Source organism: Rhineura floridana, chromosome 7 (genome assembly GCF_030035675.1).
Source record: "Rhineura floridana isolate rRhiFlo1 chromosome 7, rRhiFlo1.hap2, whole genome shotgun sequence".
NCBI lineage: Eukaryota > Metazoa > Chordata > Lepidosauria > Squamata > Rhineuridae > Rhineura > Rhineura floridana.
Window position 1 is genome coordinate 145,662,009 of NC_084486.1, and position 16,668 is coordinate 145,678,676.

The 16,668-nt window shown below is 46.0% G+C and overlaps 1 protein-coding gene across 7 annotated transcripts in view; it reads right to left on the reverse strand.

The window, feature by feature from the left end:
- VWA5B2 (von Willebrand factor A domain containing 5B2) overlaps nt 1–16,668 on the reverse strand; it is an 80,302-nt gene that overhangs the window by 52,758 nt on the left and 10,876 nt on the right. For 4 of the 7 annotated variants that reach the window (XM_061637473.1, XM_061637475.1, XM_061637472.1 and 1 more), the window contains 4 exons: nt 9,010–9,186; nt 7,472–7,633; nt 5,724–5,955; nt 3,881–4,035 (listed from right to left, as the gene is read on the reverse strand). In XM_061637473.1, the coding sequence (XP_061493457.1) occupies nt 3,881–4,035; nt 5,724–5,955; nt 7,472–7,633; nt 9,010–9,148 (688 nt within the window). In that variant the 5' untranslated portion in view covers nt 9,149–9,186. Of the gene's footprint in view, nt 1–3,880; nt 4,036–5,723; nt 5,956–7,471; nt 7,634–9,009; nt 9,187–16,668 lie in introns of those variants that run through there. The other 3 variants (XM_061637476.1, XM_061637478.1, XM_061637479.1) reach the window with 3 other exon arrangements.

Here is a 16,668-nt window from a genome sequence, read left to right on the forward strand (position 1 = left end):
CAGCTCCATTCATTGTCACTTCCCTTTGGCACTCCTTAGCACCTGCATTTCTCGTTGTCCTGGATAGGAGAATGAAAGGGCAGTGATAAATAAATAATAATAAAAATAATAAAATTTAATTTGTGTGTCGCCTATCTGGCCAATGGCCACTCTAGGCGACGTACATATAGTAAATACAGCGAAATACAATACACTAAAATACACTATAACAATATAAATTATAAATTATAATAACAGCAAAATACAGAGTAGGAAGCATTTCAAACATAAGAACATTAAGCCTCCCCAGAAGTCCCAAAAGCCTGTTGAAAAAGCCAGGTCTTTATGGCCTTGCGGAACATATTCAGGAAAGAGACGTGCCGAAGATCTTGTGGGAGGGAGTTCCAGAGGGTGGGGGCCGCCACTGAAAAGGCCCTCTCTCTAGTTCCCACCAACTTAGCTGATTTGGTTGGCGGGACTGAGAGAAGGCCTTGTGTGGCCGATCTTGTTGGGCGGCATAATTGGTGGCGTTGTAGGCGCTCCTTTAGATAAACTGGGCCGAGACCGTATAGGGATTTAAAGGTTAATACCAACACCTTGAATTGGGCCCGGAAAACAACTGGAAGCCAGTGTAGATCGAACAACACTGGCGTGATGTGGTCCCGGCGACGACTGTTTGTAAGTAGTCGAGCCGCTGCATTTTGAACAAGTTGTAGTTTCCGGACCGTCTTCAAGGGTAGCCCCATGTAGAGCGCATTACAGTAATCTAATCGAGAGGTGACCAGGGCATGTACTACCAATGGGAGCTGATGATCAGGAAGGTAGGGTTGCAGCCTACGTATAAGGTGTAGTTGATACCAAGCTGCCCGGCTCACTGTCAAAATCTAAGCCTCCATGGACAGCCTGGAATCAAGTACAACTCCGAGGCTGCGGACCTGGTCCTTCAGGGGTAGACTCACCCCACTGAACTTCAGGTCAACAGATCCCAACCTTCTCTTGTCCCCCACGAGTAGTACCTCGGTCTTGTCGGGGTTCAGTTTCAGCCTATTCCTTCCCATCCATCCACTCACGGATTCCAGGCACTTGGAAAAGGTCTCCACAGCCAACTCTGGTGAAGATTTAAACGAGAGATAGAGCTGAGTGTCATCCGCATATTGGTGACACTGCAACCCAAACCTCCTGATGATTGACCCCAGCGGCTTCATATAGATGTTAAATAGCATGGGAGAGAGGATAGAACCCTGTGGCACACCACAATGTAGAGGCCAAGGGTCTGAAACCTCCTCCCCCAATGCCACTTGTTGGTACCTGTCAGAGAGAAAGGAACGGAACCACCGTAATACGGTGCCTCCTATTCCCAATCCCTCCAGGCGACATAAAATGATACTGTGGTCAACAGTATCAAAAGCCGCTGAAAGGTCAAGGAGGACAAGAAAGGTGAATTCTCCCCTATCTAATGCCCTCTTCATATCATCTACCAGAGCGACCAAGGCTGTTTCAGTTCCGTGACCACTCCTGAAGCCCGATTGGTATGGATCTAAGTAGCTTTGCACCTGCTCCTGGATCAGGAATGGACAACGGGGTGGACAGAAGGAATACAGAAGGTCCTGATCTCAAGTGCAGGAATCTGCTCCCCTACACTGGTGACTGGCTCCTGTGCTATCTCCAGTGGTCCACGGGCTTCATTCAGGTGCCCACAGCATATCCACAATAAATATTAAAATTGATTTTAATGGTATTTTTATTGCTTCTTTTATTTCATTTTTTTGTATTTTATTGAATTACAATTTAAATTCTATGGAATGCAACTTGTGATACAATAAAATACAATGTCAGAAATAAAAGACGCAATAACAATACAATTAGAAATCACATAGCACCTAGCACATTACAATTGCTACAAACTGGCAGAAAAATCATTAAGTGGTTCACCAAGACCATCAGCCATTTTCAAGTGGTCTGTTGGGAAAAAAGTTTGGGAACCACTGCTATGTCTTATGCCTAGCATGAGTGTGTTTGCTCCTCCTGCACTTTGGGAATACCTAAAAGATCTTCTCATCCTCTACATACCTAACTAATCACTGTGTTCTGCAGAAGAGGGCATCCTGCAGTTACTGTCCTATCAGGAGATCTGTTCCACATGATGCCGGAATCAGGCCTTTAGTGTGGTGGCAGGCGCCTACTCTTAGGAACTCCCTCCCATTGCACATCAGACAGGCACCTTGTCTATTGTCTTTTTGGGTCCCTGCTAAAGACATTCTTCTTTCAACAAGCCTTCTAAAATCTTTATCCCAGTTGATATCTGTCCTGGATCTGAATTGATTTTATGCATGTGTTGCTTTTGTTTTAAACTGTTTTTATCTTTATAATTGTTTCTTTGTTGTTCTTATATATGCACTTGTTTTAACTTTTATACATTTAACTTTATATATTGTTATATTGTAAATCACTTTGGGATGCCTCATGGGAAGTGATTCATATAATAAATAAATAATAGGAACACAGGACGCTGCCTTATATTGAGTCAGACTATTAGTCCATCTAGTTCAGTGCTGTCTACGGTGACTGGCTGACAGTAGCTCTCCAGGGTTTCAGGCAGGGAATTCTCCCAGCTTCACCTGGAGACGCTGGGGATTGAACATGGAACCTTCTGCAAGCAAAGCAGATGCTCTACCACTGAGCTATGATGAGGATGATAATAATATAATAAATGTGACTTGCCACCAGGGTCAGACTTTTTTAAAAAATACATAGAGAGTACCTAGGTTGACTACTGTAGGCTCTACATCACAGAGCCTCCAAGTCATTATTTTTCATCACCCTATAATACACATAGAGAGGCAAATGCTTCTTATTCCTACCCATCTCATGCTATCCCGCCCGTGAAATCCTCTGTGGTGTAGTGAGGATTCTACTTCTCAGACTGGCAAAGCTAAAGTTTTCCCAGCAGCTGAGACCATGACTGTTGCTTCTCTTTGGGGCTAAGTCATCAATTTCTGTTTTTCAGGCACCTCTAAAGAAGCCTTTAGCTAGAGACAAGATGGGCACACTCTTCATGCTGATAAACATCTACACAACCAGATCCTAACAGGCGAATCCTAACAGAGATGAACCCAACCCTGTTTGCCTTGACAAATGAATTCTACAAATTATATGTTGTGCTAAGAACAACTTCCATTTTTCTATCCAAAACTCTACTGCACTATTCAGTTTCCTCAAATTCTGTTTTCCTGAATTTCACTCTATCTAACTCACAATATTAAAGAATGGTATTTAAGCGGTAAAATATCCAAGCTGTAGAGGGCTTTATATACCAATAGTAATCCCTTCAATTGGCCCGGTAAGAAGTCAGCAACCAGTGGAAATCGCTGAGCCCAGGTGATATATGTTGACAAGGTCTCACTCCTGTCAGCAACTATGCTGAAGCACGAGGGAAGCCCCACCTGGAGTGCATTGAAGTAATCCAGTCTTGAAGTCAGCAATGCCTGGCTTACTCAGCAATGTCTTTTCAGAGTAGGGGTTGCCAGGGATACATGGGGGAATCAGTATTAAAAAAGACATCTTTGTGTGCATTTACTGTGTGGTTCGGAAGGTCATCAAATGCCCTTCCAAAGCCTTTCCTAATCTGATTGGGGATGTGGCCTTGCTCTGCCTCCATGGTCAGTCGGAGGCAGCATGCTTCTGAAAACCAGTTGCTGGAAATCGCAGAAGGGGAGAGGGCTGTTGTGGCCAGGTCCTGCTTGCAGGCTTTCCATGGACATCTGGTTGGCCACTGTGAGAACAAGACGTTGGGCTCGATGGGCCACTGGCTGCATCAGCAGGGTCTTCCTATGTTCTTATGCCAGAAGAACCAACCCTCCAAAGATCCACACACAGAAAAAATAGATACTAAATTACATACCTGCTAGCAAACAGGGTCCCTTAACCAGCATCTCAAAGGTGAACTCGTAGGGGAAGGGGTTGTAAACCTCACCCCTGAAAATGTCAGTGTTCTGGGGAGGCACAAGGAAGGACTGCTCACTCTTCAGACCAGTGGATCCGAAACAACTGGTGGAGCTGAAGGAGAAGGAGGAGGAGAGAGAAAAGTCACAAACTAGAGCTGCCCTGGCAGTATTCATTTGCTAATTGCTACAGAGCTCAAGACCTGCAAAGAGGCCTTCTTAGGCCACATTCACACCATACCTTTATTCCACTATTGTTCCACTTTACACAGTTTTGGCTTCCCCCAAAGAATTCTAGGAAGCGTAGTTTGTGGTGTTAAGAGTTGTTACGAGATCCCTATTCCCCTCTCAGAGCGACAACTGTCAGAGGAGGTTAATAGTCCCTCTTCCCAGAGAACTCTGGGAACTGTAGTTCTATGAGGGGAATAGAGGTCTACTAACAACTGCCAGCACCCTTCACAATCTACACTTCCCAGGATTCTTTGGGGGAAACCATGACAGTAAAAGTGGAATAATAGTGGAATAAATGTACGGTGTGAATGAGGCCTTTGGGACTGGGCTAAACTCAGTTGTTTTTTCCTGTTATGGTGGGGAGGGGGGATGCAACTATAGCCTTAAAGTGGATTTGGAATGTGATTTATTTTTTATAAAAGAAAATCTCACCAGAATGTTTTTAAAAATCACATAGTTCCATACAAATATATTTTAAAAGAGACAGACAAATGCAAAAAAAGAGACACTTTTCAGCAGGAGAAATTCTATGCCTGAATCCCTGGGTTGCATTCAACGTTAGTCCTACTCAGAGTAGACCCACTGGAGTTAATGAACATGGCTAACTTAGATTTATTAATTTTAATGAGCCTACTCTGAGTAGGACTTAGTTGAATACAGCCCACTGTTTCAATGCATGGGGGGCTATTTACAAGAACAATTTAACCAGGAAAGTCCTCAGAAAATTTGCACTTCAGTGGGAAGGACCCATTTTTGGAAGCTTTACAAAGACATGGTCCATATGGGTTGAGGTGTGAACTTGGCATGTTTTTTTTAATCGGAGCTCGGATGGATCTATGCAGCATTCAGTCTATGGTCAAAGCAGCACTGTGTATATGAGCAGATCCAACCAAGCTATGTTCTCAACACATCAATTTGGTTGTGCAAGTTGGTTCTGAAAGAAGACTGCTAGGTGAATGCTAGCCTGTAGATTTAAAGGACAATTTCATCCTCCCCCTGTGCCAAAAGGTCACAACCATCAATCCAGCCTTTGCACAAGCCCCAGGAAAGGATACCAGTGCTCTTGTAGTTCGTCAGCCAGCCATGCCTTCATCCTCTATACCCCATTCCGCTTCCCCTCTCCCACCCAGTTTGCAGGTGTAAGTTAGCATTCTATGCTCACAGAGCATGTTCAGTTCCCTTTGGGCTGTTTTAGAGATCCCCTGAGCACTTATGGTTTCTTCGGAGCATGCCGATATCTCCCTCTTGTGACTGAGGGATGCCATTTTGGCCACATAAGCAATGGCATCCACAACCTAAACATCAGAAATAGAAGGGCTGTTGCTTATGAGCCAGAGTCATGTGACTCCCAGCAAGCTTCCAAGTGGCTCGGGCACCTGTTATCAATTATTTGTGCCTCACACCTCCTCTGCTAGAGTACAAACGGAGGACCCACATAGGAGATCTACGTCCTGTGTCCTACTCGCACCGTAACTACTTGCCAACTGCCTCTTAGTGGCCCCTGTGGCCTCCTCAAGCCCCTACCCTTCTCTCATTGCATAGCATAGACTCTGAGAAAGCCATGAAAATCACCATAGGGCCAACCTGTCGTCACACAAGCCTCTCGCCTCACTTTCACTTTCAGGGATGGATACAACGAAAGGCATGAGCACAGAGGGGAAGAGGACACGTAGGGCACCATTTGGCAAGGTGGCCAGTTCTTGGCTGCTGCTGAAGACCACCGTCAAGGTTTCTGAGGGCCCAACGGGGCCTGTGCTGATGATGAATGTGGAGCGTGCTAAGTCTTCATCTAGGATCAAGTGACCTGGGCAAAAGGCAGAGAGGAGATAACTAGGAAGGTGCTTCCCTGCCCACTCACAGGGTAGGCTAATGCCTTTGCTTTATCACCATCTTGGAGCTACACCTCTCACTGAGCTGCTGCCCATAGAGGAAAGCGAAGACTGGAGTCACACCACAGCCCCCATTTCCTGTTCCCATTTGTAAGCTACCATTGGGGTAACAGAACCACAGTGCAGGTGTGCGAGTCCAAAATACTCTTATTGATTATCTCATTGAAGTTTCTTGGCAGTGTATTTGTTGGCAGGCTGTGAGAAGGGATAGGCCAAAAGTCATGGCCACCCTGTGCTCCTCATGGGAAACCCAGAAACGCAAACCCAAGCCCATCCACATCAGCCCAGTCATCCTCCTGAGATTTAAGATAACAAACAGCTCTACAATGGGACACTTACTGAGGGGCTTCACATGCATTATCTTTGTAATATAACAACCCTTTAGGTACTCCCAAATTCTTATTTCGTACAGTACAGTGCTGAAGAACAGTGGCTTGACCAAGATCACCTGGCCCCGTGGCTCCCAAATCCCGCCCCCTCGGGGACCACTTGAAAATTGCTGAGGGTCTTGACAGCCCTCAATTTTTCACTTAACAATTTTTCTGCCTGTTGTAGCAATCGTAACATGCATGCTAGATGCTGTATGGTTTTTTAAAGGTGTTTCTATTGCTTCATTTGTTTCTTGTAATGTATTTTATTGTATTACAATTTGCATTTTGTAAAATTCAAATTGTAATACAATAAAACACATATAAGAAGCAAAAGCAGCAATAGAAATAGAATTTAAAAAAATTATTGCGGACATGCTACGGACCACCTGAATGAAGCTTGTGGACTGCTGATGGTCCACAGACCACAGTCTGTGAACCCTTCCTGACTTTTTATTTATTTATTTATTTATTAAATTTATTGGTCGCCCATCTGGCTGGCTGCCCAGCCACTCTGGGCGACGTACAAAATAAAAACATACAAATACATTAAAACATTAAAAATCTCAACAACAATAATAAAACCTAGCCCACCACAAAAGCCTGCCTGACTTAGTGATAGATCGCTCACTTCATTGCAGAACTGAGATCTGGACCAGAAAGTACCTGGCTCATTGTTCCTGCTTTTCACCACTAAAGCAATTCCACCTCTCTAATGCATTGCTGTAGCCTGCCTTGAGCTCTTGTTGTTGTTGTTATGTGCCTTCAAGTCGATTTCGACTTATGGAGACCCTATGAATCAGTGATCTCAATCAGCATCTGTTATAAACCACCCTGTTCAGATCTTGTAAGTTCAGGTCTGTGGCTTCCTTTAGGGAATCAATCCATCTCTTGTTTGGCCTTCTAGCCTAGGAATATTGTTGTTGGGGTAGATAGCTGAACTCTTTCCTGTCTGAAAGTAGAGGACAAATCACCTTGGGTGACTTTTCCATACTAAGAACGTGGGTATGTGAATTCACCCTGAGTTGATGTCTTTGCACTGCAAGATGTTAGCACAACCAACCGTTGGTGCAGCAGAGTGGCTGGTTCCAGCTTGCATTACAGTCAATGCAGCAGTCCTCCACCCGGGGCCGGTTCTGGATCTGAAAGGTGGAGGTTTGGTTTCCTGCCACAGCTTCAAAGCTTGAGACCACCTCTGACTCCTCCAGGGGATAAACGAATACTCCTGTGCAAAAGAAGCCAGATTGTCGGTTGGGAATCAGTCCACCCCTTGCACCAGCCCAGCACACATTACATATGCACCAGAGGATGGACACATACATACATATGCACACCAAACGCCCACCCCTCCTCAGCTGAACCATGCTGATCAGCAGAGGGGGGAGGGTGGCATTATTTCCTCCCCATCTCAGCACTGGGCAGGGCGGAGAGGAAGTTCTCCACCCAACCCAGTGCCTTTGGGGGGGGGGAAGAATTGTCCTCTCTGCTCTTCAGAGATTGATTATGCCTAGACTGTATCTATATTAGGGTTGCCAGGTTCATGGCCTGAGGCTGATCCTGTATCTTTAGGAGAAGAGAAAGTCAGCCAAGTGCAGGTGTTGTTGCAACACTGGAATGGGAAAAACCACAAGGTGAAATTCTCCCTTCCCCCTATACAACTTTTAAAGATACAGAAGACCTCTCGGAGGCTGGGCCTGGCAACCAAGAGGTCCTCTGTATCTTTAAATGTTGTGCAGGGGGAAGGGAGAATTCCACCTTGTGGTTGTTCCCATTACAGGGTTGCAAGAACACCTGCACTTGGCTGACTGTCTCTTCTCCTAAAGATACAGGATCAAGCCATGGACCTGGCAACCCTAATCTATATTTGTATATAGGTAAGTACCAAGGGAGGTGCGGAGGTGCCTCACAAGAATGGGCCTTTTCAGTGGTAGCCCCTGTCAACTGGAATGCTTTCCGCAGGAAGACATGCCTTGCATTATCCTTTCCATTCTTTAGAAGCCAGGCTAAGAACTTTCTATTCACCTAGGCCTTCAGTCAATGTTGCCTCCTACATTGGTGAGCTAGACCTTATTAACATATTGCTGGATGACCCTATTTTTGGATTTGGCATTGTCACTGTTTTCACTGTTTCTGGTTTTAATGTATTTTTTGTCAAGTCCCTTTGAGACTTTTTATTATATAAAAAGAGTGACCAATGAAATAAACAAATAAATAAAATCCCACATATAACATCTCTGCCAGTGGAAGCCATGCATCTGAATCAGCAGAAGGAGCAAGAGTCAAGAGATACTACAGCACCTGTTGAATAAAGAACAGCATCTTTCATCTGTGCAATCAGAACATACCACAGTAGAGTAGGGCCCTGCTTTACGGCGCTTTGCTTTACAGCGCTTCCCTAATGCGGCGGTCTCAATTAGATGCAATTAGACTAAAGCCCCACTCATACGGAACTTGTTCTGCTTTTATGGTGGTTTTTGGGCATCGTGCACCATTCTATTCAATGAGTTCTGCTTTTTGGCGGTTTTCGCTTTTCGGCGGGGGTCCGGAACGTAACCTGCTGTATGAGTGAGGCCCTACTGTATCTCCAAAAAAAGCCCTTACCTTCCACAGGCTGTTGCTCCAGGTTCATGTAAGTAAGGTGAGCGGTGAGTCCCAGGGAATACCCATTGGCATAAGCCTTCACACAAGAGCTCTGTAGAGGGAGGGCAGTCCAGCCTGGCCGGCAGTACACGCCTGGCATGATCTTCAGGTGGAACTAACAAGCCTCACTGATTGCAGCTATGGAGACAAGGAAAGATAAGGAAAAATCAACAGAGAAGACACTGTCATGGCCCTGGACCAAAAGCTTACAGTTCTCTAACACCAGCACCAGCAGCTCAGAGCAGTCAGCCACGCTCTCCGGCCCTTCTTGAGTAGGGGTCTCCACCTTGGACCTTTCCCCCATTCACTAACACTTGGAGAAATACCACTGCTGTCAGATCCCGAGGCGTAGGCTCAGGCTTCCAGCAAGCAGGAAGGCCCTGGCGAGAATTCCCCAACTAGGTCACCGCTAATTTGACCTTCATTCCTTAAAAGGAGCCACAGATTGCAGAAGACAACATGGGCCCTATAAGATGAGCCTGAGAAGTGCTGAACGTTGTTAGGAGACCCCTATTGCCCTCCCAGAGTCCTAGTTTCAGAGTTCTTTGTGAAGAGGGATTGATTGTTAAACCACTCTGGGAACTGTAGCTCTGGGAGGGGAATAGGAGTCTCCTAACAATGCTCAGCACCCTTAAGAAACTATAGTTCCCAGAATGCTTTGGGGGAAGCCATGACTGTTAATTTGATCTCATACTGTTTTAAATGAATGGTGTGGATGTGGCCTAACAATCAAGGAATTTCCCCACATCTGTAAGTTAATGAAAATAGTGTAGTATCAGCTGCTGCAATGGTTAGAATATTTTCCTGCTCTTTATGCATTTATACACAGAAAAAGTCCCCTTAAAGCAATTTTATCTCAACCCCCCACCAGCACAAAAGCTATCGAGGAGGTGGATTTACTGATCTGCTCACTGACACAGAGGCTTTCAAATGAGGGGTGGGCCAAGGTTTTTTTTGCATGTGTGTATTTGTCAGTGTGGATTCCTTCCAGAATGTGTTGTTTTGAAATAATTTTAAGACTGTTGAAGCAGAGGTTGGGTGGCCATCTGTAGCGGCATCTTACACTGAGCAAGAGGTTGATCTAGATGCCCTCAAGGGTGAATTCCAACCCTGTCATGCTATGATTGCTTTGAGTATTTTTAGCAGATTATTAACAAGTTAAATGGAAAGAAAATAAATGAAATATGTGAAATGTCTGAACAGTGTCGACACATTCACAAGACCACCTGCTGTGCTAAGGGGTGGGCTTCACCATGGCAGCCTGAAAATGGTTGTGTAAAACTATGCTCAGATTAAGCATCTGCAAGGAAAACATGGACAGAGTCTATAAACATCTGTAATCTGAACGAGTCTTGCTGCATACACACCATACATTTAAATTGTATTTTTAAAATCTTTTATAAATTTTAATTGTATTTTATGTATTTTAAATTTATTGTAATGTTTTTGTGATTTTACTGTTTACAATTTTATTATGTACATGTCTGATTTTATTTTTGTAAGCCGCCCCGAGTGCCCTATTATACGGTAGAAGGGCGGAATGGAAATATTTTAAATTAATTAATTAATTAAAACTCCCCCCCCCCCGAATCCTGGAAAGCGGAACCAAGAGCTAGTTAAGGGTGCTAGGAATTGTTGCTCTATGAGGGGTAAACTACAGTTCCCAGGATTCTTTGGTTGGAAATTGTACTTAAAATGTGCTTTAAATTTATGGTGTGTATGGTCACAGCACATGTCAATTGGAGTTTTGCACTTTCCATCACTTCATGATTTTCCATCTCTCCAATGTATTGTTAATAATTAACGCCCTAACAAATATGACAAATATCTTTTAACCTCCTAGCCACCCTCTACACTTTCCCCCCTTCCACATGTATGGATTAGTCACCCAGGTAACTTCTGTGAGTGGCTTATGGGGTGGGAATAACAGATGCTGCCCTCTGAAATTAAGCAGCCCTCTGTGTTTCCATCTCTTAGAAAGTGGGGGCCTCACTGAGACAGCTCAAGCAAACTGGAAGATGATCCTCCATATTCTGAAAATAAATCTTTGCTTCCAGGTGACCTTGTATATAGCTGTATATGTCACACTGGTTACATTGGAGAGGTTCTGCCCAGCTGCTGCTCACGAGGAAGATGACATGGAAAAACAAACAGAGATGCAATGCAAAGCAGCTAATCAACCTTGAACACACATGCAGAATAGATTCAGTGCTTGTGTTTCTCTTTGCAACGTAAACTGTGGCCTGTTGAAATAGATGGGGCCGGGTGGGAGCTGCTGTTTTGATAAGGCTGCTGTTACGGTTAGAAGGGTTAGCGATTGTGCCCTCCAGAACAACAAGAATCAAACCCGTTGTAAGGCTTCAGACTGAAGTCTTATAGTTTCAATCAATTCATTTATTAATAATTTAATTTCTTTAAAAGCATTTACATAACGCTTAATTTTTCAAAAACCTCTAAACAATTGGATTAATGTTTTATTCATCCAAAAGCATTTCTAAACCAATGAAGTGACATACACAGACACCATTCATTTTGTAAACTGTGAGATATCTTATCTCTGTTGAAGTTTTATACACCATAAAATATATATACACTATTTTTTTTATTTTCAAAAACTTTATCGAATGGCAAACTTAAGTAAAATTGGAAGCAATGTGCTAGACTAAATGGACCCAGATTCTGATCTTGCAGGGCAAACCATTCTTTAATTGGTTGATAGGTTGCGTTGAAAATATCTTCCCATATATTTTGTAAGTGTTCATGCTTAGTGTGACACTGCAAGGCAAGATGGAGCAGTGGTGGCACTGGTGCCCACTTGAAGCGCCCGGTGGCAAGGGTAGGGCGTGAACTGCACAGTGGCCTGGTGGGTTGCCCGAGGCACCCAGAGACAGCGGTGGCATGCAAGGGATCCCAGTGGTGGTAGCACTGGCAGAGACACTCGCAGTGAGCAAGTGGGAAGGCAGTGGAGGCAAGTGAGGTGCACTGTAGTGGCTAGGCCTGGACAGGCCCAGCCATTGGTGGGTCCATTGGTGGGTGGGGTAAGACCCATGGGGGATGGAGGGGGACCTGTGGGGGGATGGAGGGGGGATGGAGGGGGGTGGAGGGGGACCCACGGGGGATGGCACAAGGGGGCTGGTGACCCAATGGGGGGAGGGAGGGCTGGTAACCCGTGTGCAGGGAGGGAGGTGGGAGCATTGGCGACCTGTGGGGGGAGGGAGGTGGGAACAGCTGCAGCACTGGGGAACTGGAAAAGACCTGCCCTGGGAGTGAGTATCTCAGGATCTGGGTGTTTGCTTGCTCGCTCCTCTGGATTGCTGTCTCCTGAGACTGCTGAAGCCCCTGGTAAGTGCTGCAAGGACTGGGACCCCTGCCCGACCCTGACTCCAGAGAGAGGCTGCAGTTAATCTTGCTCCCGGCAGGGTCAGGGGGCATAAAAGCCCAGCTGCCCTTGGGGGTTGCCCCTTGGGGAACCCCTTAGGGAGTCCCAAGGGCAAGGGCGCTACCCCCTTCCATTTTTTTAGACCAATCTAGAGGAGATTGGTAGTGGGGAGGGCATATGGCGCATGTGTAGTTCCTGTGCAGGGTGAGAGCCTGTGCAGTGAACTGAACAATAGGAGAAAGTCACCAGATGCCTTCAGAGTGAGAGTCTGCAACTGGCAGAAGGCTGGCCCTACCTGGGTGTGAGACAGAGGGGGAGTAGATGTGCCCTGTGTGAAAGACATTGAGCGGGTCTGACTGTTCCCAATTCTCTCAGAGGCCTACTGGAATAACTGGTTCAGGCAGGTTTTGTTGGTGGACTCTTGTTGGGTCCATATCAGTTGTTTAGGAGGAGTCTTAGCAAGGAGGAACATGAGTGATGCCACCCCAGTTCCAATGATCATGGGTAGAGGGAGGTATAGCAATGGGGAGGTAGGGAAATACCATAGAAGACAAGGGCAAGGCTGCGTTGTTCCTTGCTTCCACTCCTCTCATGGATAGATTCCTCGTTGCTCATCTGCTGTGCCCACTGGCCTGTGTGTGTTGTTGTTTAACATCAGAGTGGTGCTTAATAAGACCACAGTCATCCATTACTTGATCGTGGATGAAGATGCCGATTTGGTGTGCATTACCAAGACCTGTGTGGCTGAGCTGTGTGGCTGAGCTGGGAAGAGTTTATCTGACCCAGCTTTGTCCACCTGGATACTCAGTGCAACACCAACACAGGCTACAGGGATGAGGGGGAGGGGTTGCTGTGGTCTACAGAACTTCCATCTCTGTCACCAGGAAACCACTCTGTCTTGGAGCTGGCTGTGAGGGCCTACACCTAGTGTCAGGCCAAGGAGACAGTAAACTAGGGTTGCTGCTGGTATACCATCCACCCTGCTGCCCGGCAGCTTCTCTGACCGAGCTGGCAGAGGCCGTCTTGGCTGTGGTATTGAAGGAGCCTAGAACCATAGTCCTGGGTGATTTCAGTGTCATGCTGAGGCTGCCTCTTGTGTTCTGGCTTGGAACATCATGGCCCCCATGACGACTGTAGGGTTGTCCCAAGTCGTCACAGGCCTGAAACATAGGGCAGGGCACACCCTTGACTTGGTTTTTGCTCCAGATGGAGGAAGGGGTGGTCTGGAAATATGGGGGTGGATGTCATCCCACTGTTACGGTCAGACAACTTCCTGGTGATGTTTAGACTTATGGCTCTGATCCTCCCCTGCAGGGGTGGTGGACAGATTAAGATGGTCCACTCCCAGAGACTAATGGAATCTACAGGATTCCTGAATGCCCTGGGGGAGTTCCCAATAGATAGAGTAGGTGACCGTGTTGAAGCCCTTGTCATGCTGTGGAACAGCGAGACGTGTCAGGCTCTTAACATGATTGACCCCGAGTGTGCTCTCCAGCATTGTGGAGTCCAGTTTGCACCTTGGTACACTAGTGAGCTAAGGGCAATGAAACAGCCTGGATGATGGCTAGAGCGTTTGTGGCGATGCTGTGAGGCTGTTCGGGCATGAGTAAAACATCATAATTGTGCCTACTGTGAGATGATGAGGGCAGCGAAGAAAGCTCACTTCTCTGCCACCATTGCATCCTCAAGTAGCCGTTCAGTGGAGCTTTTCCATATTGTCAGGGGTCCGTTGACATCAGCTCCAGAAAATGGAGTTTTAGACCCTTCTGAGGCCCACTGTGAATTGTTTGCAAGGCACTTTGAGGGTAAAGTTGCTTGCCTCCATAGCAATCTTGATGCCCCATCCACATCTTCTGTAGTCCCCAATGAGATGTCCAGCACAACATCTGCTGCAACTTCTTGGGATCAGTTTCAGTTGATGTGGCCTGATGACATGGACAAGGTGCTTGCAACGATGTGGCCAGCAATGTGTCCTCTCGACCCTTGCCCTTCTTGGCTTATTAAAGCTTGCTGAGGGAGTTTGACCGAGTAGATCCACGGTGTGGTCAATGCATCATTGCGGGAGGGAGTGGTTCCAGCCACCCTGAAAGAGGCAGTATTCCGACCACTCCTGAAAAGCCCACTCTGGACCCATTGGTTTGTGACAAGTACCACCCGTTCGCAAATATCTCCTTTTTAGGGAAGGTGATTAAGAGGGTTGTGGTCCAACAATTTATTTATTTATTTATTGCATTTGTATACCGCCCCATAGCTGAAGCTCTCTGGGCGGTTTACAACAATTAAAAAGATTAAAAACAAATGTACAAATTGAAAAAAAAAATTCAAAAAGCAATTTAAAAACACATGCTAAAATGCCTGGGAGGAAAATCTTGACCTGGCACCAGAAAGATAACAGTGTTGGTGCCAGGCGCACCTCGTCAGGAAGATCATTCCATAATTTGGGGGCCACCACTGAGAAGGCCCTCTCCCTTGTTGACATCCTCCAAGCTTTCGTTGGAGTAGGCACTCAGAGGAGGGCCTTTGATGTTGAGCGTAGTGTATGGGTGGGTTCGTGTCAGGAGAGGCGAACAACTGCAAGTACTGTTGGATGAAACAGATTATCTTGACCCATTCCAGTCTGGGTTCAGGCCTGGTTATGGGACTGAATTGGCCTTGGATGCCCTGATGGATGACCTTTATCGGGAGAAAGACAGGGGGAGTGTGACCTTGTTATTCTTACTTGATCTCTCAGTGGCTTTTGATACCATTGACCATGGTATCCTCTTGGGCCAACTTGGGGAGATGGGTATCGGAGGCACTGTTTTACAGTGGTTCCGATCCTATCTCCAAGGTCATTTTCAGATAACAGCATTGGGTGATTGTCTTTCAGGCCCCTGGCAGTTGTGCTGTGGGGTGCCGCAACTGTGGGGTGCCGCAGGGTACCATCTTGTCCCCCATGCTGTTCTATATGAAGCCCTTCTATATGAAGCCCTTGGGAACAGTCATCAGGAGATTTGTGGCAAGGTGTCAGCAGTATGCTGACAATGCCCAACTCTATTTCTCTGTAACATCTGAATCAGGAGAGGCTGTGCAAGCCCTAGACTGCTGCCTGGACTCGGTGGTGGGCTGGCTGAGAGCCAATAAACTGAGTCTGAGTCCTAGCAAGTCAGAGATGCTGTGAGTTGGTGGTTCCCGAGTTCAGATAATTGGTCAGTTGCCTGCTTTGGATGGGGTCTTACTCCCTCTGAAAGAGCATGTCCGTAGTCTGGGGGTGCTCCTGGATCCATCTTTGTTGCTAGAGGCTCAGGTGACCTCAGTGACTAGGAGTGCCTTTTAACAGCTTCGGCTGATAAGACAGCTGCGGCCATTTCTGGACCCGGGATAGCCTGACCACTGTTGTCCATGCATTGGTAACCTCCAGGCTGGATTACTGTAATGGCTGGATTACCTATGTGAGCTTGCCCTTGAGGTTGGTCCAGAAGCTGCAGCTGGTGCAAAATGTGTCAGCGAGACTGCTCACTGGGGCAGGGTATTGCCAACATGTCACCCCACTGCTGAAAGAATTGCACTGGTTACCTATCAGCTACCAAGCTAAGTTCAAGGTTCTAGTTTTGGTGTACAAAACCCTATACAGCTTGGGACCAGGATACCTGAAAGACTGTCTTTCCCCTTATATACCCAGCAGATCACTACTCTCTGGTGGTGAGGGCCTCCTGCAGATACCATCTTATCAGGAGGTCTATTCTGCACAACATAGGAATTGGGCCTTTAGTGTTGTGGCACCTACTCTTTGGAATTCCCTCCCCTTAAATATTAGACAGCCATCTCTGTTATCTTTTAGGCCCCTACTGAAGACCTTCCTCTTTCAACAAGCCTGTTAAGTTGAGACCTTATCCCAGTCTGCGTCTGTGTTGGAATTGCTTTTTAAGATTTTTTAAACTTTTTTAAAAAAAAGATGTTTTAAAAGCTTTTTTAAAATGTTTTTAAAGATGTTTTATTTTAATATGTTTTTAAGGATGTGTTTCTTTTAATATATTTTAAAGTCTGTTTTTATGATAGTTTAATGTGTTTTTAGTGCTTTTGTTTGCCGTCCTGGGCTCCTACTGGGAGGAAGGGCAGGATATAAATCTAATAAATAAATAAATAAACCCATGGGGGAGGAGGGCTGATGACCCGTGTGTGGGTGTACTGGTGAAAGTAGGCGGGTTGGCAAGTGAAGCAAGCAGGGGCAGAGCCCCTAGTAATCCATATTTTTATAAACA